Raw genomic sequence first — 26,091 nt, forward strand, 5'->3', positions numbered from 1 at the left:
CTGTTCCGGTGCGTCCATCTTCTCTGGCGGCGGTCTCCGATGTTCAAGGGGGTTCAAGAATTAATGGCGAAACCAGAGAGGATTTTTCAAATAAAATTATGAAAGATAAGTTCGAATTTCACACAGAATGGAGGAATATCCGTATAAGAGCCAAATGAGAATTTCACAATATTTCAAATTAAAGACATAATAATGGCAAATCTAACCACCAACACTCATTTCAATAAATTCGGTCAACATAAATAAAGCTATTCAAACTGACAATTCAGACATACAAAGATTTAGGGGGACGCATGCTTGTACCAAATATTCATAAAAAAATGAAATGGTTATGGGATGTAATGAATTTAAAAAGTGGGTATTGTGAGTATATAGTTTCAGAAAGTTGGGTACTTCATTACCAGTTAAATTAATATGCAATGCACAAATTTTTTTAAATAACTTGAATATTTACAAAAGTATTTTAGTAAATTAATTTATTGGAATTAAAATAAATTCGTTCTTCATTTTTTTGGCTTGAATTATCCTAATTCTAAGTTCGAAAATTACTCTAACTTAGTAAGAAAGGAACAAGGTATTACAACAACTAGACACATCGATTAAAGTAAGTGAGTTAAGAAAATCACTGAAAGAGAACTCCTACGATTCAGTTCTTACCACGATCATTTTGGAGACGCAACTCTACACTTTTTGTTATATCATATATACGACATATATATAAATAGTTATCTACATTATTTCCCTAACATTCAACTTTTTATTTTTAATATAGAACCGTGCGGGTCTATTGTCATAACCCGTATTTTTATCTAAGATTATTCTTATTTATATATTTCAAAATTCGATATGACGTTTGAAATAGGCAACTGACATATGAGAAATGAGGTTAGCACATAAGAAATTAGGGACTTTCCCTAATTATGGAAGAAAGAGAGAATAATCTCGAAAGGCCTTTATATTTATAAGCGGTGATGGAGATATATATACATATATATATATATATATATATATATATAGGATTATATAGTATCCAAGCTTATGGTAGTACCGTAGGACCAATTCTTGACCACACATTTATGACATGTGGCGCATCAAGATGGTGACACGTGGCAAGGCATTCCAAGGTAAAATCTGGAGAGGGGTAAAATTAGAATATAATTTTCAGAATTAAAAATTAAAAAAAATATTTTTTTTTTTAGATTTTCACAAAATAGATATATTTTAGATGCATAAAGTCTTACACGAAGATGCATAAAGTTTTCACATGAAATGCATAACTTTGAACAGAAAAATGCATTTGATTTTTACAGTGTATAGATTTTAGTGTTTAGTATTTATTTTAGGGTTTGGGTTTTAGTATTTAGGGTTTAATGATGTTTAGATTTTAGTGTTTTAGTGTTTAGGGTTTAGTTTTTTGGTTTAGTGTGTAGTGTTTTAGTGTATATAGGTTTTAGTGTTTAGTATTTATTTTAGGGTTTTGGTTTTAGTGTTTAGGGTTTAATGATGTTTAGAGTTTAGTGTTTTAGTATTTAGGGTTTAGTTTTTAGGTTTTAGTGTGTAGTGTTTTAGTGTATATAGGTTTTAGTGTTTAGAATTTATTTTAGGGTTTTGATTTTAGTGTTTAGGGTTTAATGATGTTTAGAGTTTAGTGTTTTAGTATTTAGGGTTTAGTGTTTAGGGTTTTTTTTAAAAAAAATGTATTTGCAAAAATGATTATTTGTAGTTAATGTTTTATGCATTTTCATGTAATAATATATCACTACAAAAAAATTAACTATTTGTAACCATCTTTAACAACAACTTTTTTTTTTGTTACATATGTATATTTTATGTGACGAAAGTTAATTTCCTTACTAATTAAGTTTTGCTTTATTCTAATCTTTCTAACTAAGTAAAAGTAAACTATAACAAATGGAAATATCATTTCGAAACAAACAAAAAGAAAAGATGGGGTTATTTTTATAATTATCCTAAAGTTAAGTCCTAATTTGCAAAAAGTCAAAACTATTTTTTTTTTTTTTTTTTACACCTGTCAACACTAATTAGAAAAAATGCTTTCTTCTCAATCTGCCATTGTCGGCCCTAACTTCAAAAATTAAAAACAATCATCTCATCTTCTCAAAACTAAAATTCACAATCTTCTCAATATCTGAATCTCGATCTGACTTCAAACCAAAAAAAGGCAATCATCTCTCATATCTTCTCGATCTTTGTCATTCTCTTCTCAATCTAACAACATATTTTCTGCATTGATTTGCCGATTTTCCTATTTCAATTTACGTGAAGAAGATGAGAAGAGACTTGCGATCAATATTCAAGGTAATCTCTCCACTACTCTCTCTATATTGTTAACTGAGTCGATCTATTATCTATATATTGTTGCCTCTAATTTCACTTTTTTCCTCCTATATTTCTCCTAATTTTATTTTTATTTTTAGAACATGCAGTGATACATACATTCGAATACATATTTTTTTCTGGATCTGAGGCCATTTGTTTTGTATTTTGAGGCACTTAAAGTGTGGAAACAACTTTTTGGGGTAAGTTTGTTTTGGTGGCTTTCTGTTGTACCTGTAGTTTAATTTTATTTAGTGACTGAAGTTTATATGTTATCAGTGGCTTACTTTCCCTGAGATGGAGGGGTTTTTTTTCAGACGGATATTTTACTTTTTACTCTTCTTTCGATTGTAATGTTATGAGATTTCCTGCCTCTATATTTTTTTTTCTTAATTTGTCCGAAAATTATGATGATGAGAGTGAGGTATAATGCATGAAATACACCTCTGGTGTGTGTAGTATGATGCATCAAATAATTTACTCTATGTAAACTGATATAAAGGAACACACATTTTTTTGGGGAATTTAACTTTCTCAAAAATTTATATGGTTTAGGCACACTTTTTCAGCAACTTCACAGCTTTCCCCATATTGAAACGATCTGGACAGAGAAAGGTATGATTGCATTATTATGTTCTTTTAAGTGATTGTTTTTGCTGCATATTTGAAATGTTGGATTGGTATTGTAGATAATCTAAATGTTATATATGCTTGTAGGTACTATCTCATGGATAAAAGTTGGACGAATGATAATAATAGATTTTCTAAAACTTACATCGAAGGAGTGGAATCATTTATTAACTTTGCAAAAGAAAATGTTAATGGGCCTGATAATATGATTCGATGTCCCTGTCGTTTGTGTCTTAATACAAGATTGAAAACATTCGAGGAAGTTAGGCGTGATCTACACCTTAATGGTTTTTCTAACAGTTATACTAAATGGATATACCATGGGGATATAGTTGATATATTTGATGATAGTGAGAGTGGCAGCGATGATGATAATCTTATTGATAATGAGACAAGTGAATTGAATGAAGATATATATGATATGTTGTGTGAGCTTGAGGGAAGAGAATCAGAATGCTTTACAAAGCTTTTTAAAAATGCAAGCACTAAACTGTATCAGGGTTGTAAGGAATCATTGTTGTCAGTTGTTATTAAGTTGATGCATATCAAAGTAAAGAACAAATGGAACAATAAAAGCTTTGATATGTTGCTTGAGCTTTTGAAAGATATCTTACCTGAAGGTAATACACTTCCATCTTCATTTTATGGAGCTAAAAAAGTCTTAGATGAGATGGATCTAAGTTATCAAGAAATAGAAGTGTGTAAAAATGATTGCACATTGTTTTACAAGGAGAATGAGAATGAAGAAAAATGTCCAATATGTGATGAGCCAAGATGGAAGTTTATTAAGGGTAAAGATAGGAAAACTCCTCATAAAATTTTAAGACACTTCCCGTTAAAACCAAGGTTACATAGACTTTTCATGTTTGGTAAAACATCGTCAAATATGAGATGGCATAAAGATAAACGAAAAGTAGAAGAAGGTGTTATGAGGCATCCAGCTGATTCTCGGGCATGGAAGCACTTTGATGAAAAATTTCCTCAATTCGCTCAAGATCCTAGGAACGTGAGATTAGGTCTAGCTACTGATGGTTTTACCCCTTGGTCGAACTTAGGCAATTCATATAGCATGTGGCCCGTCATACTTATTGCTTATAATTTGCCGGCCTTTATGTTCATGAAAGAAGAATTTCTTATGTTGTCATTGCTTATTCCGGGTCCACGTTCTCCAGGAAAGGATATTGATGTTTATCTTAGACCATTGATCAATGAGTTGAAAGATTTATGGGACATAGGTCTTCAAACATATGATTATTGTAGTAAAGAAACTTTTCAGATGTATGATGCGCTTATGTGGACGATTAGTGACTTTCCTGGGTATGGTTCACTTTCGGGATGAGTAACAATGGGTAAATTGGCATGTCCTTGTTGTTTGAACCAAACTCGATCAGAGCAATTAAGATAAAAAATTGGCTTTGTAGGGCATCGTTGTTTTTTGCCCAAGAACCATGCATGGCGCAAGGATAGAACATCTTTTAATGGTAAGGAGGAACATAGGTTGAGGCCCATAGATTTGTCTGGTAATGATGTGCTGTCATGGCTAGATAGTTTGTTGGATAAATTTAGTAAGCCGGGAAAACATCCAACTTTGAATCGGAAAAGAAAGCGGAATGATAATCAAAGTAATCAAGCAAATTGGGTGAAGAAAAGTATTTTTTTTGAGTTGTCGTATTGGTGTCACTTATTAATCAGACATTGTCTTGACGTCATGCACATTGAAAAAAAAATATGTGACAATATAATAGGGACACTACTTGACATTAATGGAAAAACAAAAGATAATGAAAAAGCACGTGAAGATTTGCGTGATTGGGGTGTTAGAGAAGAGTTGCACATGAGAATACGTGGAACTGATAACAAACCTGTAAAGCCAGTGGCATGTTACACATTATCATCTACTGAAAAAGAAAAATTCTTGGAGTTTTTGAAATCTGTCAAGCTCCCTGATGGATATGCTGCAAATATCTCTAGAAGTGTGAAGGAAAAAAAGTTGACTGGTATAAAGTCACATGACTGTCATATTCTTCTTCAACGACTCATTCCCGCTGGTATACTGTCACGACCGGCCTTAACTAAGGATAGCTAATCCGGGAAATCATGACTAAGGGAGGGATTTAAGAAGCGGGGTTAGAAAGGGCACATTTGACTCATTCATAACTCGATTATAGACATAGATATCTAGCATTTATTCTTGGAATAAAATTTAAGACATTGAAGGATTGACACATATAATAAAAAAAAATACTCGATTAACCCGAGTAAGCATTAGATATTTCTGTGGAGAGTAATTGACATAGTTATAGACTTGACTAAAACATAATCAGTGTTTGCAGCGAAAGACATAACTGAGATACATGTATGCAGACATATATCCTTTCTGAGCCTAATTTCAAATTGACAAAAGCTCCACTCAGCAACACTTCATCATCCATCACAGCTCAACCTGCACATTCATAAACATATGCAGGGCTAAGTACAATAGTACTTAGTGGCAGTCGCCCAAAAACTAAATTATAAGCTTAACATTTTATCATCAAACCACAGCATCATATAAGTGACATGAATCTTCTTTCAAGTTCTTTATCATTTTCAAATTCATAAATAGCGTAAGTGCATTCCTCATCATCAAAAATCATATCAATAAGCATCGTGTCGTGAGGAAGGTCTTCCTCAACGAACACAGGCATCGCGTCGTGAGGGAGGCCTCCCTCACCGGACACGGCATCGTACTATTGAGGGAGGCCTCCCCCAACAGACGCTAGCATCGTACCGTTGAGGGAGGCCTCCCTCAACGGACGTTTGACCGGCCAACCCTCTCATTGACTCACGGTCGCGTTGCATAAATAAATATATATATCCTGGCAAGATAGCTATCCGCTCAGGAATCGATCTTGTTAGCATCAAATAAGCATTAGATAATAAGCATAAAGCATTAAAGCGTAACTCACATAGGCGTTAAATAATAAGCGTAAAGCATTAAAGCGTAACAAAGCGTGAACCACGTAGGCGCGTAACAAAGCGTAATTCACTTAAGCGTAAATCTCTTAAAAGCATAACAAAGCATAAATAATAAATTATAAAAATTTAAGCCGTAATTAAGCGTAAATAGCATAGTGTAAATTATTAAAGCGTGACAAGCGTAGATAATAAAGAGAAATAAGTTTAACTCATTTAAGCATAATAAAGCATAACTCATTTCAAAATCTAATTTTGCATTTTAAAGCATGAAAGTTACATAGTTCTTAAATAGCATTTTTATTTTATGCGTAAGAAATGCCCACCTGGTAGTAGAGACTCACGACTAAGCCTTAAACTCTTGTGCTTGACCTTTAATACGAGAAAATAAACAAGATTTTAATTCGAGGGAAATTCTCAAATAAATGCGAATGCATAAAATAACTATGCATGACTCTTATTCCGTTAATTATTATTCTGAGATAATAAACCGAGAAATTTCTAATAATAATCCAACTATAGGATTAAAGCTCGTTTTATGAAATCGGATAGTTAATCTTAATAATCTACTCATCTTGAATTAGTCTAACTTACTTATTTAAAAAAAATAATCACTAATTAAATATAATTAGGATTAATAGTGGGACCTAAATTAATAAGTCTCATTGGGCTTAACTAAATAAATTTCATTGGACTTAATCAATTAAATTGTAGGAGCCCAAATAATATAAATTCGAGACCCATTATTAATAAATAATAGGAGTCCAAATAATAATTAATGTGGACTGGAAAGAATTAATCTTAGTCCAATAGACAATTTAATCGGCTCAAATGACGAATTAACAGCTGGGCTGAACTAAATAAATCTGAAACAGGCCCAATAGAATTAAATAAATTTCAGCCAAAGAACATTAAATAAATTCGGCCCAGATAGAAATAAAAAGATGGCCCAATGAATTAATCTCCGGCCCAACAAATAAAATGAACTGGACCCAATAAGAGAGCCCAAAAATTCGGCCCAAACCCGGCTCAAACCCGGCCCAAACCCCAAACTCCCTTTTTCCCCTTTTTTTTTAGAATCATACACGCACACACACACTTTTAATTATCTCTCTCTCTCTCTATCTTTATTAAAGCAAAATATTCCTTCTCTCTCTTAATTATCAAAACTCACGCTGCATCTCTCTCTTTCTCACAATCCTTCAACTCATTCCTCAAAAATCAATCTCTCTCTCTATTCTCAAGAAAAAGAACGCTGCTCACATCTCTCTCTCTCTCTCGCTCGATTTTCTCCTCCGGCAGAGCAATCGACAGCCGCTGCTGCAATTAGATTCCGGAGAAGTCCAACATCGCCGCCGCCGCTTGGGTCGACGGGAGCCGCTGGAGCTGTTGCTGCTCGCCCGGAGTCGACGGGCCTGACTCTTCACCTCGCCGTTGCTGCTTTACTCATATTCCGGCGAGGCAGCAAGGGCTCGTCGTCGTTCCCTCGGTTCGACTGAACAAGTACATCAATCTAGTCCCCTTCCATTTTTCTTCTGTTCTAAGTTAACATCTTATATCTGCGTGAAGTCTTGGTTCTACATACTATATGTGCAAGGGATTAATGGCGTTGTGGGGTTGCTACTGTGTTAGCATCTAATTTTTAGAGTCCAGTAGGAATCATAAACGCATAGGACATTCTACATAACATGGGTAAATCTGTATTACTGAAACGTGACCTTGCTAAGTCCATTATGCATATATATCTCAATTCTTTATTCTGACTTTCTAAAACATAAGCATACTTGTTGGTGTGAATCATGTAGCATGAACTAGAGTAAATTGAGATTAGCAATCACCTTGTGTGTTTTGTGCTTGGTTGGCTGCTGTGCTAATGAATTCAGGAGTGAATAAACTGAAACATAATTGTGGATTTTGCTTAACCATTGCAGGCTGAACTCAAGAAGAAAATGGAGAAGTTTAAGTTGAGCTTACCTCTTGGGGTCCAGATTGCAGCTGAAATAAACTCTCTATGATTTTTGGTGCATAAAGGAAGGAGGGGGAATCGTAGTTGGTGATTTTCAGGCTTCTATGAAGCCCTCAATTTATAGGCAGATTAGCCTGCAAAACTTGAAAAACTATTTACAGCAAAAGTGGAAATTTTGCTGCAACTTTTGACAAAAATGAAATTGGTTGGTGGCTGCCATATTTTTTTGACTAATAGTGGAATTCCATGTGAGACTTTGAAAAGTGGAGTACTCATCATAGGGTGCGTCTGATCCTAGTTGTATCTTAGCATGGCTTCAAATATTAAATTGTGACTTTTGCAGGGAAAAGAGTATGGCCTTAGCAGAGTTAAAGAAAAGGGGCTGCTATGCGTGTACTATCCATATTTTATTTCTTGATTTTGTATACTCTATTGATAGTGTAGGAGCGTAGGGAGTGTGAGAAAAAATGATGATTGTAAGTAAATAGAATTGAGGTGACTAATAAAAATCTCTTGCCTTGATTAATTAATCAAGTATTTGTAAAACTAATATTGGGTTCTACTAAATAACGACGCTTCGTTATAACTCTCTACGAATTAAATATCTAATTTAACTCGTTCTTAAATTCGGAATTAGATCACGACTTCCAAGTAAATAATAGAAATAATATTTCTATCGCATATAATTTAATAACTTGACTTCGCTAAGTCAGTTATTAAACTGGATAATAAATTATTGAATGCTTCAATAATTCAATTGCGATCATATCACGCAATGGCATCAAATTCAGATTTCTGAGCTGAATTAGTTGATAACTAAACACTGGATTTACCATAACTGAAGATGCAATATAACAATCACTGATCTTAATAAAAATTAAATAAAAGAGCGGGCTACTACATACTACCTCCCTTAACAAAAATTTCGTCCCGAAATTTGCATACTCTGAGATGTTTAAGGTAACTAATTTGTTCCTTATCTTCTACACTTCTTTATCGCAAATTGTTTTTTTTTTTAAGTATCTCGGTATAAAATATGATGTTTCCAATTACTAGATTAAAGCGAATATCAATGGTAATCCTAAGTTGTGTGATTATCACTAGATTGCACTTAGCTCACTCGAAGCTGATTATTACCATGCATGGTGTGGTAGCAAGGATATGTAAAGCATCTCTACTAAACATGATAGTGATAAGTATTCTCATAAACTTATCATACCTTCCAAGTGTCCCTGGTTAAAAGCATAAGTTGCCCCCTGTTGTGGTGACTGTTGTTCTTGAGGCTGAATTTTAAGGTGTCCGCGTATTGCTTGTAAGGGATGGGTGTGGGTGGGCTTAGTTGTTGAACCCTGTTGTCTGTTGGGACACTGTGTGGAGTAGTGACCTTTTTGGCCACAATTGTAACACCCGTTAGTTCCAGCCCGACAGATACCCCTATGCATCTTACCGCAATTGGGGCAAGGTGAAATTCCTTGCTGACCTCGGTTACCCCTAGTTGGGTCGGGGTTAGTCTGTGCCTCATGCCTTTGTTGATTAAACTGTTCGGCCTGTTCATTTTCTTGCCACACTCTCTTGTTGGCTTGACTGATATTGTCTTCAGTGTTGCCCCATTTGCGCTTCCCTTTGAGAGTATGTGAGGGTGCTGGTGGGTTATTTGGCGTCGAGGTCAGTGGTGGAGCTGACTTATCCGATGGCATTGCAGCTTCAATGTCAAGTGCCCTGTTCAAAGACTCCGTGTATGAGAGTCCTCTGTGGCTTGCTAGAGTCATCCTAATTTCATGCCTCAGACCGGCACAAAATTTTTCTGCCATCTTCTCATCTGTGTCCACTTGTTGTGGAGCAAATCTAGCCAGGTTGCAGAATTCCCTATCGTATTCAACCACAGATTTCTTTCCTTGCTTCAAATCGTAGAATTCAGTCTCTTTCTTCTTCCTATAGCTTTTCGGAATATATTTGTCATATAATCCCGCCTTAAAATCTTCCCACGTATAAATTGCCCATTGTTCAGGGGTCAGAGTTTTTCGACGTGCCTCCCACCAGAAATCAGCTGATCCTGTCAGTTGGAATGAGACGCAAGAGAGGCGCTCCTCATCAGTACAACGTAGGAAGTTGAAGATGCGCTCCATTGCACGCACCCAAATTTCGGCTTCAGCCGGCTCGCTCGTCCCACCAAATGTAGGTGGGTTTTATTTTAAAAAGAGTTCCTCGACTCTCCTAGTTGGGGGTGGAGGGTGTGGGTTATGTTCTTGATCATTTTGGGGTTCTTCTGGTATGGCATTATGGTTTCTGCGATTGTTATTATTTCTCACAGGGCGACCTCTCTTAGGCGGCATTCTGATAGCAAGGATTTGTCAATTAATACACTCAAGCATAATATAATACAAACCTCAAAAGAACTCTTGTAAAGGTTAACTTGTTATAACTTGTAAACAAGTCATGACTCTAATGACAACATTGATGTAGTAAGCTTTAAGGGTCCTTAGCATCCCAAATCCATGAGTCATAAAAAAAATTAAGCATATAATAGCATTTCAATTTGATACTTAGGCATAAGTCATGGAGATTTATAGCGGATATAAATCACGAGCTTATAAAAATTCTATACATATCACTTGTCTTACTGCCATCACTTCAGTCACCAAAAGATAAAGTTGAATTTCTTCTATGTTTTCTTCTATGTTCTGTCGTAGAGGTGATCACCTAACTTAATAGCTCTATGTTCATGGGAATTCATACCATAGTCATACTTAATCGTGCTTGCGTCGGTCATTTCACTCAATAACAATATAACTTAAGTATTGACTGATACACACTTTGATGTCGCGTCAATTCCCACTTTTCGATCATGCCAAATGCTATAAAAGATTTCAAACATCAACTCAAAACTTGGAAGAGCTTACCATTCTGCTTCGTTGAGTGTGATGCAATGAAGTGTTGAGCTTTGTCGACTGAACTCTAGACACTCTAGTGATCCAGTCTAGGCTTGACTAAAATAAATTCTTAGACTCAGAGCAAATGAACGCTCTGATACCATTCTGTCACGACCGGCCTTAACTAAGGATAGCTAATCCGGGAAATCATGACTAAGGGAGGGATTTAAGAAGCGGGGTTAGAAAGGGCACATTTGACTCATTCATAACTCGATTATAGACATAGATATCTAGCATTTATTCTTGGAATAAAATTTAAGACATTGAAGGATTGACACATATAATAAAAAAAAAATACTCGATTAACCCGAGTAAGCATTAGATATTTCTGTGGAGAGTAATTGACATAGTTATAGACTTGACTAAAACATAATCAGTGTTTGCAGCGAAAGACATAACTGAGATACATGTATGCAGACATATATCCTTTCTGAGCCTAATTTCAAATTGACAAAAGCTCCACTCAGCAACACTTCATCATCCATCACAGCTCAACCTGCACATTCATAAACATATGCAGGGCTAAGTACAATAGTACTTAGTGGCAGTCGCCCAAAAACTAAATTATAAGCTTAACATTTTATCATCAACCACAGCATCATATAAGTGACATGAATCTTCTTTCAAGTTCTTTATCATTTTCAAATTCATAAATAGCGTAAGTGCATTCCTCATCATCAAAAATCATATCAATAAGCATCGTGTCGTGAGGAAGGTCTTCCTCAACGAACACAGGCATCGCGCCGTGAGGGAGGCCTCCCTCACCGGACACGGCATCGTACTGTTGAGGGAGGCCTCCCCCAACAGACGCTAGCATCGTACCGTTGAGGGAGGCCTCCCTCAACGGACGTTTGACCGGCCAACCCTCTCATTGACTCACGGTCGCGTTGCATAAATAAATATATATATCCTGGCAAGATAGCTATCCGCTCAGGAATCGATCTTGTTAGCATCAAATAAGCATTAGATAATAAGCATAAAGCATTAAAGCGTAACTCACATAGGCGTTAAATAATAAGCGTAAAGCATTAAAGCGTAACAAAGCGTGAACCACGTAGGCGCGTAACAAAGCGTAATTCACTTAAGCGTAAATCTCTTAAAAGCATAACAAAGCATAAATAATAAATTATAAAAATTTAAGCCGTAATTAAGCGTAAATAGCATAGTGTAAATTATTAAAGCGTGACAAGCGTAGATAATAAAGAGAAATAAGTTTAACTCATTTAAGCATAATAAAGCATAACTCATTTCAAAATCTAATTTTGCATTTTAAAGCATGAAAGTTACATAGTTCTTAAATAGCATTTTTATTTTATGCGTAAGAAATGCCCACCTGGTAGTAGAGACTCACGACTAAGCCTTAAACTCTTGTGCTTGACCTTTAATACGAGAAAATAAACAAGATTTTAATTCGAGGGAAATTCTCAAATAAATGCGAATGCATAAAATAACTATGCATGACTCTTATTCCGTTAATTATTATTCTGAGATAATAAACCGAGAAATTTCTAATAATAATCCAACTATAGGATTAAAGCTCGTTTTATGAAATCGGATAGTTAATCTTAATAATCTACTCATCTTGAATTAGTCTAACTTACTTATTTAAAAAAATAATCACTAATTAAATATAATTAGGATTAATAGTGGGACCTAAATTAATAAGTCTCATTGGGCTTAACTAAATAAATTTCATTGGACTTAATCAATTAAATTGTAGGAGCCCAAATAATATAAATTCGAGACCCATTATTAATAAATAATAGGAGTCCAAATAATAATTAATGTGGACTGGAAAGAATTAATCTTAGTCCAATAGACAATTTAATCGGCTCAAATGACGAATTAACAGCTGGGCTGAACTAAATAAATCTGAAACAGGCCCAATAGAATTAAATAAATTTCAGCCAAAGAACATTAAATAAATTCGGCCCAGATAGAAATAAAAAGATGGCCCAATGAATTAATCTCCGGCCCAACAAATAAAATGAACTGGACCCAATAAGAGAGCCCAAAAATTCGGCCCAAACCCGGCTCAAACCCGGCCCAAACCCCAAACTCCCTTTTCCCCCTTTTTTTTTAGAATCATACACGCACACACACACTTTTAATTATCTCTCTCTCTCTATCTTTATTAAAGCAAAATATTCCTTCTCTCTCTTAATTATCAAAACTCACGCTGCATCTCTCTCTTTCTCACAATCCTTCAACTCATTCCTCAAAAATCAATCTCTCTCTCTCTCTATTCTCAAGAAAAAGAACGCTGCTCACATCTCTCTCTCTCTCTCGCTCGATTTTCTCCTCCGGCAGAGCAATCGGCAGCCGCTGCTGCAATTAGATTCCGGCGAAGTCCAACATCGCTGCCGCCGCTTGGGTCGACGGGAGCCGCTGGAGCTGTTGCTGCTCGCCCGGAGTCGACGGGCCTGACTCTTCACCTCGCCGTTGCTGCTTTACTCATATTCCGGCGAGGCAGCAAGGGCTCGTCGTCGTTCCCTCGGTTCGACTGAACAGGTACATCAATCTAGTCCCCTTCCATTTTTCTTCTGTTCTAAGTTAACATCTTATATCTGCGTGAAGTCTTGGTTCTACATACTATATGTGCAAGGGATTAATGGCGTTGTGGGGTTGCTACTGTGTTAGCATCTAATTTTTAGAGTCCAGTAGGAATCATAAACGCATAGGACATTCTACATAACATGGGTAAATCTGTATTACTGAAACGTGACCTTGCTAAGTCCATTATGCATATATATCTCAATTCTTTATTCTGACTTTCTAAAACATAAGCATACTTGTTGGTGTGAATCATGTAGCATGAACTAGAGTAAATTGAGATTAGCAATCACCTTGTGTGTTTTGTGCTTGGTTGGCTGCTGTGCTAATGAATTCAGGAGTGAATAAACTGAAACATAATTGTGGATTTTGCTTAACCATTGCAGGCTGAACTCAAGAAGAAAATGGAGAAGTTTAAGTTGAGCTTACCTCTTGGGGTCCAGATTGCAGCTGAAATAAACTCTCTATGATTTTTGGTGCATAAAGGAAGGAGGGGGAATCGTAGTTGGTGATTTTCAGGCTTCTATGAAGCCCTCAATTTATAGGCAGATTAGCCTGCAAAACTTGAAAAACTATTTACAGCAAAAGTGGAAATTTTGCTGCAACTTTTGACAAAAATGAAATTGGTTGGTGGCTGCCATATTTTTTTGACTAATAGTGGAATTCCATGTGAGACTTTGAAAAGTGGAGTACTCATCATAGGGTGCGTCTGATCCTAGTTGTATCTTAGCATGGCTTCAAATATTAAATTGTGACTTTTGCAGGGAAAAGAGTATGGCCTTAGCAGAGTTAAAGAAAAGGGGCTGCTATGCGTGTACTATCCATATTTTATTTCTTGATTTTGTATACTCTATTGATAGTGTAGGAGCGTAGGGAGTGTGAGAAAAAATGATGATTGTAAGTAAATAGAATTGAGGTGACTAATAAAAATCTCTTGCCTTGATTAATTAATCAAGTATTTGTAAAACTAATATTGGGTTCTACTAAATAACGACGCTTCGTTATAACTCTCTACGAATTAAATATCTAATTTAACTCGTTCTTAAATTCGGAATTAGATCACGACTTCCAAGTAAATAATAGAAATAATATTTCTATCGCATATAATTTAATAACTTGACTTCGCTAAGTCAGTTATTAAACTGGATAATAAATTATTGAATGCTTCAATAATTCAATTGCGATCATATCACGCAATGGCATCAAATTCAGATTTCTGAGCTGAATTAGTTGATAACTAAACACTGGATTTACCATAACTGAAGATGCAATATAACAATCACTGATCTTAATAAAAATTAAATAAAAGAGCGGGCTACTACATATACGTGGCTCTTTAAACAAAGAAGTAAATGATGCTCTTTGTGAGTTGGGTGAATTTTTTAAGGAATTATGTTCTAAGACATTGAGAGTAAAAGATGTAGAACGATTAGAGAAAAATATTCCTTTGATATTATGTAAGTTGGAAAGGATATTCCCACCTGCATTCTTCACTGTTATGGTAGATCTGGCTGTTCACTTGCCTCAAGAGGCTTTGATTGTTGGACCAGTGCATCCTCGTTGGATGTATCCAATTGAAAGGTTAGATTTTTTTTACTCTTTTTCATTAGCTAATTTTACAATTTTTGCAACATGTTATAATTTTTTATTTATCTTTTTATGTGTTTAGGAACTTAGGTTGTCTTAAAAGATCAGTACGCAATAAAGCTCGTCCTGAAGGTTCAATAGCAGAAGCATATATTGTTAAGGAAAGCTTGAATTTTATGTCGATGTATCTCATGGGCATTCAAAACTAGATTTAATCAGCGAACTAGGAATTATGATGGCCCCCAATGTGGAGAAGTAGAAGATCTTTCAATTTTCTCAATGAGAGTACGCCCATTTGGTCATGATAGGAGTAGAGTTATTAAGTCTGGGCCGTCTATCTCAGATTAGGAATTAGAGAAGGCTCATCAGTTCATCTTATGCAATTGTGAAGAGGTGGAATTAGAGAAGGCTCATCAGTTCGCAGATCACTGATTTGTTGGCGGATCATTCACACTAAAATGCCAACTCTGGATTGTCTTCGAAGAAGGGGGTTCCAGGGCCCTAATCGCTGCATTATGTGTAGTAAAGACGAGGAGACTTTGACACATCTTTTTTGGGATTGCACTGCTATTCGGACAGCTTGGAACGAAATGCTGGGATGGTTTGACAAACGTGACCTGGAAATGAGCTCAGACATTCATTCGTTCCTAGTGGCTTCGTGGAATGTGGATTTTAGCCCGCTGGTGTCGGCCTTTTGGAAAGCTGCTATTATTAATATGATTTGGAAAGTTTGGGACTGTCGTAACCAAGTCACCTTTGACGAGAAGACGTTACATCCAAAGATGATTTTGAGCTTCCTGAAAGTCGCTTTTAAGGAGATGGACTCTCAATTTTCGAGACTTGGCCATTCGAATAACTCTTGGAATGATTATATTATTCTTCGGTGCATTGGGGTGGCGACTCGGGCTAGGCCACCTCCGATGATGATGGAGGTTCATTGGTGGCCTCCGGTGGGAAGTTGGATTAAAGTAAACACGGATGGCTCGGCCACGGGTGCCCTCATCGCTGCAGGTGGAGTGTTCAGGGATAATTGGGGATGGGTACATGGTTGCTTCCATTTTAAAGGAGGAAAGGGTTTCGCTTTTGAAGCTGAGCTCCTGGCAGTTATGCATGCGATCCGTATTGCTCATCAGAGGGGTTGGAAGCAACTTTGGCTGGAAGCAGACTCCACGTACGTGGTCCGCCTTCTTCAAACCCGTTTGACGAATGTCCATTGGCGCTTCCTGGCTGATTGGAAGAATGTCTTAACGCTTATCTCTCAAATCAACTTTCAAGTTTCTCATATCTTTCGGGAAGGAAATAAGCCGGCGAATTTGATGGCAAATCTGGATCGTATTGAAGGTTGGTGGCCTTACGCCTTGGATGATATTAAAAAGGTGGCTGCTCTTGATATGTCAACACATAGCGCCGTTCGCATGAAATTTTGATGGGTGCTGCTTGTCTTTTCTTGTGCGGGTTTGGTGCCAAGCAGGATAGGGTTCGTTGGTCTTCTGGACAGCATTCCCCGGTTGATCAAAGCTGCGCTGGAGTGTTGGGTAGGGCTGAGCGCGAGGACTTGTTCAGAGATGAGAGTTAAGCTAATTATCGTAAAGGGCGCAAGGTTCCAGAGCTGGCTGAGTTGGATAAGAATTGGGATTGTGGTAAGAGTCCACAACGTGAGGGGCAGAGCAGAACCATCAGCTATGAGCACGAGTTAACCAATGCACACTGTAGAGATAACCCGAGAGGACGTCAGACCTGACGTGATCAGGAGAGGAAGTTCAGGAGCGGCGTGTCGGGCCAGAGCTGTCGGAGGCTCAGATTAGAGCTGGGCATATTACCAGGGGTTTTCAGGTGAGTGGGTTACTCTTTTCGACGAGTTTCGAGCTGCTGATCACGGAGATCCAGCAGTGGACTTATGATAAGAACATGACTCATGGCTGGATCGTTCTGATGAGGACGGGCTACGCGCAGGGAGGCCACCATAGTCTGAACTGGACGTTCAGTTATGAGCATGATCTAGCGATAGTCTGTTGCAGGGATGGGTGCTGGAGCGGTTGGGTGTTCCCGATCCAGAGCAGCGGTGAGCGGGGCAGCTCTTCGGTGGTCAGGGCCCCTTCGAGTTCGCTGTCTGATTTGTCTTGGCGGAGCTCCTCGTGTGATGGACATAAGGGAGATTTGCGGCGACGACATATAACTGGCCGTGGAATCACTCTTTTTGCCCGTTGGGAGCTCCTCTCGCTGTTACGTTGTTTGTTGGTGGGTAGCATAAAGTTAGAAGGTTGGCGGCGACGGAGTATAACCGGCCGGGTAATCTTCCAACCTGCCTATTGGACGTGGGTCTTTTGGTCGACCCGGTGTAGGCGATGGCGTCTTACCGGCCTATACTGGATCTTCTTCTTCTTTGCCGAGGCACCTCGGCTTCTTCTTTTTTTGGTCCCGGGTTCGTGGGAAAGTTTATGGCGACGGAGCTTAACCGGCCATAATCTTCACGTTACTTATCTTTTAGTGGGCCACTGGGCGACGGTGTCTCACCGGCCTTTTGCTCTTTTGGTTCGTTTCTTTCTGGGGGCAGTTGGCGACGGCGTCTCACCGACCTTCTGTCCTATTCAGGTTGTTTGCTTACGCTCTTCTTGCCTGAGCCGGGTTGGTTTGGGGACGATGGTTAGGCCGGAGTTCCCGAAACCTTCCTTTCCACTCTTCGTTCTTTTATCTTTTCTAGACGGGTACTCTTTTTCCTTCTTGCGGTTTTTCCCATGGGGTTTTCCGTAGGAAGGTTTTAATGAGGCTCGGCCCTTAGTCTGCTCTCCTGTGCTTTCAAGGGTTTAGGTTTTTGTTTTCGTTTTCTCTTTTTTTATAAAATCGCATTTAATAAATAATCTGTCATATTTATGTTAATTCATTTTATTACTTATAAGGTGTTGATACTACTTGTTTCCTTTTCTATTTTTATATTTGACAGAATCTATAAGGCTGAAATTCGAAGTGTCACATTAGAAGAAGCCGGTGAATTCAAACTGACCGATTTTGAATTAAAACAATTCTCACAGTGGCTAAAGAAACATGTAAGGATTTCTTTAATCTTATTATGATGCTACGATTCAGGAGAAACAATATAGGTTTGAACTAATATGACTTATAATGTAGATTAATTCTTTGCGGAGTAAAAAAGTTTCAAATGTTACAGAAGGATTGTGGGCTCTGGCAAATGGACCTTTTAGACTTGATACGAAATGTTACACTGGTTGCATGGTGAATGAAGTTCGTTTTCATACAAAAGATCGCGATCAATACCGTACTACGCAAAATAGTGGATTAGTTGTAGAAGGGAATTATAACAATAGTGTGATGGAATTTTTTGGGTTTCTAAGTAGAGTTGTGGAGTTGGTATATCTTGGTAATCGTAGAGTGATACTATTTCAATGTGAGTGGTTTAATACAGGTGATGAGGACTAGAATACTCATCAGCGTTGTGCTTAGCAATACAAGAACATCTTACTTGATTACTATTATTGTTATTATTATTCTTATTGAACGAAGCCAACCAGCGCAGGTTTAATTGGAGACCTCAGATAATAAAGGGACTCGGCAGCACAGACGAAGGGACTTGACAGCGCAGACGAAGGGACTTGGCGGCGCAGACTACCCAAGTTACTTGACAGCACAGACTCGCCTGCGCAGCTCAAGGGAGCTACTCAACACGGGCAACGAAGGACAGCGTAGATGGGTCAAATCAAGACTAAGGTGTATTAAGGCATTAAAGGGCCTAAATCCAATTATTAGAGTTCATGGGCCTAAGGCCTTTAGGGCTCACTCTCACATCTATAAATAGAAGGTTAGCATTAGCATTAGGATCAGGATTTATTTCTAAGCAACACTTGTAAAATGTAATTATCTCGAAATATAGTGGAAGAACTCGAAGATCTCCCGTGGACGTAGGTCTTAACGACTGAACCACGTAAATCCTATCTCGATTATTGCTTTTTAGATTAAGCGTTGATTTCATGCTTCACCAACAGGGAGCAAGAAAACAAAACAAGTAGATAAGCATTTCCTAAGCGTTAATGTGGGGTCAAGGTGGTATAAAGAAGATCCGTTTGTGCTGCCTATCAATGTGAAACAAGTTTTCTATGTTAATGATATGAAACATGGGAAGAACTGGCAATTAGTGCAAAGAGTACAATATAGACATTTATGGGATCTTTCACCACAACAATTTGAAGATAGTAATGTTATTTCTTCTCACTCACAAGATCCGTTGCAGGACTTTGAATCTGATGGTGTTCGTGAAGTATATGAAGATGAATTCATTTCAGAAAAGCTCGTGAGAGATGATCTAGAACCTATTGCAGTTGACGAGCTTCTATTCCATAAGATTAGGAATGATAATAAGGATGATGTGAATGAAGAAGTTGAATTAGAATGCTGGGAAAGTTTAGCTCAAGAGAATGATGGGACTGACTCCGATTATGTGACAACCGACGAAGATGTAGAGTCTCAACACCTAATTGATAGCAATGATGATCTTGATATGTAGTATCTTAGAAATTGGTGGTATAGTTCATATTTTGGCTTCATATTATGGTTCCAACATACACACATTTTATTACAGTTTGATTTCATTATGATTAGGTATTGGTACTGCTAATTTTTCTCGTCTTGTTCTAATTTTTTTTATAAATAAATTAGATGTCGTCAGGGCCTGAAGGTGTCGGAGGTATGAAGAGAGCAAGAATTTTGCAGTCACTGAAGCGATCTAAAGCTTCAAGTAGTGAAGCTGGAAGAACGACATCACGTTGTGTAACATGTCCTGTAGATGATGGACTTGAAGCTTCAGGTACTATGTCCTCACTTTTTTTAAACTTTCTATGATATTCAATCTATCTTAAGTGCTTAGGAATAGTTTTTTTTTCAATGATGTCAGTTTTAGGAAAACAGAAACAGAGGAGTGAAGTATTAGGAAAACAAAAACAGGGGAATGAAGCTCTCTTTTTCGAGTTGGGCGGTAAACCATCTCTTATTCAAATCTTAACTTCTGAAGCAATGGCAACACGTGAGTTGAGCATGTCTTGATATTGTAAACTAGCATGAACATCATGTATCTTTTGTGAATTTTACATAGTTTTACATATGCAGTTCTTCAAATAGCACTAACAGCCCTGAAATGGCGAAAAAAATCGAGGATGCTATAATGTATGATGTTCAAATGGGGCAGATTGTTGGGAAGGTAACAACTTCATATTTATTAATATGTAAAGCTTCAATGTGTAATATATTAGATCATTAACATGTATTCTAATTTAGGTAACTAAGGATAGACTTACCGTATTGTTTGAACAAATCAATGCCCAATCTACTGCTAAAGGAAAGAATCTAAGGGACTGATCTAAATCTTTGTATAGGCAGGACTGCTCCAAATCTTCAGGTTATAAAACTCTTATGCTACAATTATGAAACTCTTTAGTTCACACTTATGCTATATAATTGTCATTTTTTTCTTCTAGGATTGAGAAGTTCTAAAAGAAGAATTTTTGGATCACCTTTTTCTCAAGTGCAATCACCAATGACAAATTCGGATATACTTGAGCAGGCTCCTGGTAAGATCAAAACATAAACACATAAATGACACGATGAATCACATGAGATTCAGTGAGTTATCTAAGACTTTATCACGCAGGAAATTGTTCTTCAACAACTTACGAGAACACCCAAAATACGAGTAAGTGTTTGACTAAAAGAGATTGTTCGTATCTAGTCATTATTCATTTATTTCTCTGACGATTCTCATAAAAGCATAAACTGGTCATTAGGGAAGAGTCATCAAAAGCAAGGTCGTGGTCCCGCAAGTGGCCAAAAACTAGACCAACAAGTGAAAAAGGTACCAATTGTGCCAATTTGTTATTATTTGCAATTCATCTAATATTTTTCATGATATTTTTCAGCATGGCAAGTACAAGATTTTGTTTCTTCCTGGAGAAACTGATGCATTGACATTCAATATGGATTTGAGTAATGGAATTGGAATTATAGTAAGAACTGATGCTGATATTAAAGGAGCCACAGGGTGGGGCAATGTTTCAGAGGATAGTAAAGCCATTTGTTATATCCGACTTTTTGTAAGTATACTTATTGTTGTTTTATTTGTCATTCCCATTAAGATGTATGTGATCATTTTCTTTGATTTTCAGGAATGGTTTGAAATTGAAGATTGGTCAGACAAGAGAGTGCAAGGAATAATCAACAATAAGTTCAAAAATGCTTTTACAAGATGGAGGTGCACACTGCACAAGCTTTATAATAATCTACTTTCCGATGACATTGATCCCAGAAATGTATGTCCAAGGCCAGACTTGACAATGGAAAAATGGTTGGAGGCATGTGATTTCATTGAGGATAATGACTTTCAGGTTCGAGTTAATAGTTTCTTTATTCAATGTTTTTCTTATAGTGTGAAGTGTCTTTCTAAATATTATTTGTGATGTTATAGAAAAAGTCACGCATTAACACTGCAAATCGTAAGAAGAAACCATTCAATCACACATCTGGAAAAAGAACAATGCTCAATCACTACAAGGAAATGGTACGTTGTTTATGTGCTCACTTATCAATAACCATTATAAGTAATTCTATGGGTGACTTACAATCTGTTACTCTTGTTGCTTGCATTTATTTGTGAAAGATTGAGAAAAGTGAGATCGAGCTCTTTAGAAAGACACATGTGAGCAAGTCAAAGAGAGGAGAATTCATTGATATTGTCGCTGAATCTAAATATGTGAGTCTTAAATACCAGTTTTGCCTTAAATAAAGGTTTACTACATGTTGCATTAGTTCATCAATTTTGACTTAAATATTAGCACTGATATTATTTTGACATATGTGTTTCTTTACATCACTTATTGTTTGAATCATGTATGTTCACAGAATGAGATGATTGACATGAAAAATAAAGCAGCAGAACAGGACAATGAAGCACTTGCAGAGCCCTCAATTGTGAAAGCTGTACTTGGACACCGATCAGGGTACATAAAAGGAATGGGACATGGTGTGCAAGTTCTTCGTAGTCGCGAATCAAATGTCTTTGCTGGCATTGATTTGAAGGAGATATTGTTGGAACTCGAAAGTGCAAAGTCAGAGATTGTCAACCTCACAAATGCATATACTGAGCAAAGGAAAAAGATGGACAAGATGGAAAGTGATATTGCCAAAATGCAGGGAATTTTACAACATATCCCAAACATTCCTCTTGATTTTTGAATATCAGTATTTGCAGCTTCTTCAGGTAATCTTTCCCCCACTCTCTCTTCAAGATCATGTAGTGATTTGGAATGGAACAACTGGTATAATAGTATACCAATTGGAATGAATAAACTATATGAGTTTGTATACGTTTCTACTTCCATATATAGGATTTTGGGAATTATTCTACTCTAGTCTTGTGGTATGAGAAGAATGTTCTCGAAGATTCAGTAGATCATATGGGAGACATTCTGTTTTAGCATCATGGAAATTGCACCTGCATTTCTCCATATTATATTTTCAAATTAAGTTCCTTTTGTTTTGGGAAAGATTGTTGTGTTTTTTTGTTTTTTTTTTCTTAAGTAAAGCTTTCTATTATGTTTTAATAGATGGTATAATACACAGGGCTATGTGTACATACTGCAGCCAAATCTGTATGCTACAAATATCGGGGATAAAATAGGCATGAAGATTGGGGATGGATCATGGTCTCCCTCTGGAAAGGAATGGACACTGGCAACTAGTGGTAACAGATACGCTGTCTGGAAGAAGTAGCTATCGAGTTCCTCATTCTAAGATATAGGAAGGAAGAGACATGGACTTGTTGCTCTTTTTCTCCCTCTTTAAATTCTCCTTTCACCTTGTTTTCTCTCTTTTGGGACATTGTTGTATTTCAATTATTTCTTGCATGGAGGGATGGGAATAAGGCCTTGATTGGCCATTTAATTCATGCTGGAAATATACTACAGTCTACAGGTACAGGATAGTTACTATTATACATACTGAAGCTATAGGCTTCCTGCATTTTACTTCACCTTTTATGTCTTTGATTTTTGCTATGTGTATAGTGATTTGGATTGGATTTGTATAGGTCTTGTTAGATTACTATGTGCCATTAATAAATATTTGTTATGGTGCAAGGTTGGAAACATATATATATATATTATTAAATTGAGGTATGTGTCACAAAATTTCAAGCAGCAGGTATAAGTTTTAAAATTAGTGGTATATGTTTTATAATTAGAGATGTGGTGAAAAATAAGACTATTTGTGAGGAATTTTTAACTTACAATTAGAGGTTTTTGTGATGAAAAATAAGACTATTTGTGAGGATTTTTTTTCCTCGCATAAGCATTAATGTGAGGAAATCAAGTTTTGCTCACATAATACTATATGTGAGGACCCTATCGTGACGACTTTGTGACGAATTATTTTTCCTCACATATAGTTTTTAGTGATGAAAATATGCTCTTTTGTGACAAAAAAAATCATTGCAAAAACCAAATTTTTTTGTAGTGTATGCATATCAGTGTATGAAATTATGCATCCCCAAAAATTAAAAAAAAAAATTGAAAATTAATTTTTTTTTTGGGGGGGTGGGTGGGTGGGTGGGGTGAGTGGTGGGTGGATGGGGTGGGGGTGGGGGTGGGGATGGGTCAGTGGCCAGAAAATCAATTTTTGAAAAAATTAAATTTTTTTTTGGGGGCGGGGTGGGTGGGTGGGGGTGGGGGGTTCAAGGATGGGGTGGGGTTCTGGGGTGTAGGGGGTGGGGTGGGATGGAGTTGGGGGGGTGAAATCTTATGCATTTTTATATGAAACTGTATGCATCTTAGTTTGAACCTTTATGCATCTAAAATATGAATATTTTGATAATACATAATATTTTTTTATTCCGAAAAATATATTCCGATTTTACCCTTCTACAGATTTTGCTTTAAAAATGTCTTGCCACGTGTCACCATCTTGATGCGCCATATGTCATAAATGTATGGTCAAAAATTGGTCCTACGGTACTACCATAAGCTTGGATACTACAAGAACCCAACCCTATATATATATATATATATATATATATATATTATTTTGGGCGAAGAAGAAAATAGATGAAACGGGTAAACGACTTCTTTTCCCTGCTAGATTTTGAGGGAATATCTATTTTAATTAATATTTTTCCAATATATATAATTAAGTATATTTTCTCATTTGAAAGTGTTTGAATTAATATACTTACAAAAACATTTATATATTTTTATGTGTGTGTATGATCATATATTTTTATATATATTAAGCAGTATTTAATTATTTTGGATTCTTGTGATTTATTTTGAGCATCCTCAAAATAGAGTATTATTTTGAGATTTATTTATATGTGCATATGATGATATGTTTTGGCGTTGAATCAATTAACCAACGCGTTTGGATATACCGAGAGCGTATTTATGCCCAATGATTGAGAATTCATGAGCGGGAACATTGGATAATGATCGTATTAATGTTGTCCCCTATATTCTTAGCATCTATTAATGTTGTCTCCTCATTAATATGCTTCATTAATTGAGATAATAAATGATGCGTATTTAATAGAGAATCTACCATAATCTACCGTAATCTAACAAAATCTATCGAGATCTACCGTAATCATATCATGTCTCATCGACATAAATCGACGACGAGACGAGCCCCATCCATTTATGGCAAGTTGGTGAGCCATTCATCTATAAATAGTATGGTTGTGTTTGTGGACAAACACACCTAAAACACACACTCTCTAAGCTCTTACTCTCTCTCACTCTTCGGCTCTCCCTCTCTCACGCCAACCCAGCCACCCTACTCCTCCTCCAGCCGGCAGCCTACGCCTTCTCCCCTCGCCGCCATCGACCATCGTCCGCCGGCAAAGCGCCGACGAGCCTCACCATCTCTCACTCTCTCACACGTTTGCACCACCTTCTTTTCTTCTTCCCTCACACCTTGCACACTCTCTCTGCCGCGCTGCACCACCACAGGCCGCACCGCCGCCTTCTTCCCCGCGCCCCGGACTATCGAATCGCCGTTGACCGCCGCACGCAGCCGCCGTCAACCAAGCTTGCTCCTACCTACTCCCTGGGCTGCCAAACATTTCACCGGACAGCAGCAGCTCATGGGTCCCTCTCGGATGTGAGAGCAGCACCGTTCCTTCGCCGTGCTGTCGTTCCCGACGTCTCCGACGTCCCCGTCAAGTGCCGGTAGCCTTTGCTTCCCCATTCTCCCTCTTAAACCATTTCTCTCATTCTTTTCTTCACATACTAACATAGTCTCTTTCATCTTCTTCTCACACATTCACACATGCATACATACATATATATGTGTGTATATGTCTAGATCTCCACCATTTCAACTCAACCATCAAGGAGTTTGAGCATCATTCCATTTCAAGAGAAGCTTGTAAGTAAAACTACTTTTACAAGTGTGGCTCTAATGATTTGTGAAAGAAAAGAATTATTTTCACGAATATCTATAAACCTATTATACATATATACTTCTATGACTTAAAAATGAGTAGATCTACATGATTAAAACATAGATCTATGAAAGTTGTGAAAGAAAAATGGTGTTTGCGTTTAAAGAAGAAGCTTTGATGTTTTGTTAGAGGTTTTGATGTATAAAAACCCTAAAACTACAAAAACATGGATTTCTTAATAAAACCTTACCTTCTCTTTGTATATATATGATTCAAAGGTTTAGTAATGGTTTAAAGAAGTTTTTGCTAAAGATACTAAATGAATGCATGCATTTTCTTAATAAGTTGTCAAGAAGATGTAGATCTAATACTATATAGTCCAAGAATGGTTATGCATGTTTTGATGATATGTATATGTGGATAAAGAAGCTTAACTTGTGTTGGGAAATAGAAGAAATATCATATCCCAAGTTTTGATGATCCCAAAACCCTTAGTTTCCTTTTCTTAGACTAACATCTTTATTTGAACTTAACTGTTAGAGTTCGATCTTTTAGCTAGACTGAAGGTTACTGGAGTTTCTCAATGTCAAAGACTGAAGAAACTGAAGACTGAAGACCTAGAAGATCAAAGCTCGCCTGAAGTCTGAACAACTGAAGGAAGATACTGGAGATACGAAGGACAACTAGAAATAGAGACGTTT

At 36.9% G+C, this 26,091-nt stretch overlaps 1 protein-coding gene and 2 long non-coding RNA genes across 13 annotated transcripts; 1 reads left to right on the plus strand and 2 right to left on the minus strand.

The window, feature by feature from the left end:
• The first annotated feature begins 2,043 nt into the window (after positions 1-2,043).
• Positions 2,044-23,093, plus strand: LOC130996554 (uncharacterized). 11 transcript variants are annotated; one of them, XM_057921834.1, is made up of 16 exons: positions 2,044-2,319; positions 2,439-2,540; positions 2,893-2,952; positions 19,627-19,774; positions 19,862-19,990; positions 20,074-20,164; positions 20,242-20,362; positions 20,442-20,534; positions 20,615-20,656; positions 20,748-20,815; positions 20,880-21,053; positions 21,126-21,344; positions 21,425-21,517; positions 21,617-21,709; positions 21,859-22,216; positions 22,579-23,093. In XM_057921834.1, exons 8-15 carry the CDS (start codon positions 20,501-20,503, stop codon positions 22,189-22,191), a joined length of 1,056 nt encoding a protein of 351 aa, XP_057777817.1. In that variant the 5' UTR covers positions 2,044-2,319; positions 2,439-2,540; positions 2,893-2,952; positions 19,627-19,774; positions 19,862-19,990; positions 20,074-20,164; positions 20,242-20,362; positions 20,442-20,500; the 3' UTR covers positions 22,192-22,216; positions 22,579-23,093. The 11 variants fall into 11 exon arrangements, 10 of the variants coding, with proteins under 10 accessions (XP_057777817.1, XP_057777821.1, XP_057777823.1 ...); XM_057921837.1 differs by lacking the exons at positions 2,044-2,319; positions 2,439-2,540; positions 2,893-2,952 and adding exons at positions 17,898-18,002; positions 18,085-18,379; positions 18,957-19,491; XM_057921831.1 differs by lacking the exon at positions 19,627-19,774 and having other exon boundaries at positions 2,045-2,319.
• Positions 5,200-8,216, minus strand: LOC130996556 (uncharacterized). Its single transcript, XR_009092664.1, has 4 exons — positions 7,897-8,216; positions 7,761-7,816; positions 6,249-6,294; positions 5,200-5,410 (listed from the first exon to the last, which is right to left on the minus strand). It is a non-coding gene; the product is annotated as an uncharacterized LOC130996556 (long non-coding RNA).
• Positions 11,144-14,120, minus strand: LOC130996557 (uncharacterized). The gene is made up of 4 exons (XR_009092665.1): positions 13,801-14,120; positions 13,665-13,720; positions 12,152-12,197; positions 11,144-11,314 (listed from the first exon to the last, which is right to left on the minus strand). It is a non-coding gene; the product is annotated as an uncharacterized LOC130996557 (long non-coding RNA).
• Positions 23,094-26,091: the final 2,998 nt, after the last annotated feature.

The sequence above is a fragment of the Salvia miltiorrhiza genome, chromosome 8, assembly GCF_028751815.1.
Source record: "Salvia miltiorrhiza cultivar Shanhuang (shh) chromosome 8, IMPLAD_Smil_shh, whole genome shotgun sequence".
Lineage (NCBI taxonomy): Eukaryota > Viridiplantae > Streptophyta > Magnoliopsida > Lamiales > Lamiaceae > Salvia > Salvia miltiorrhiza.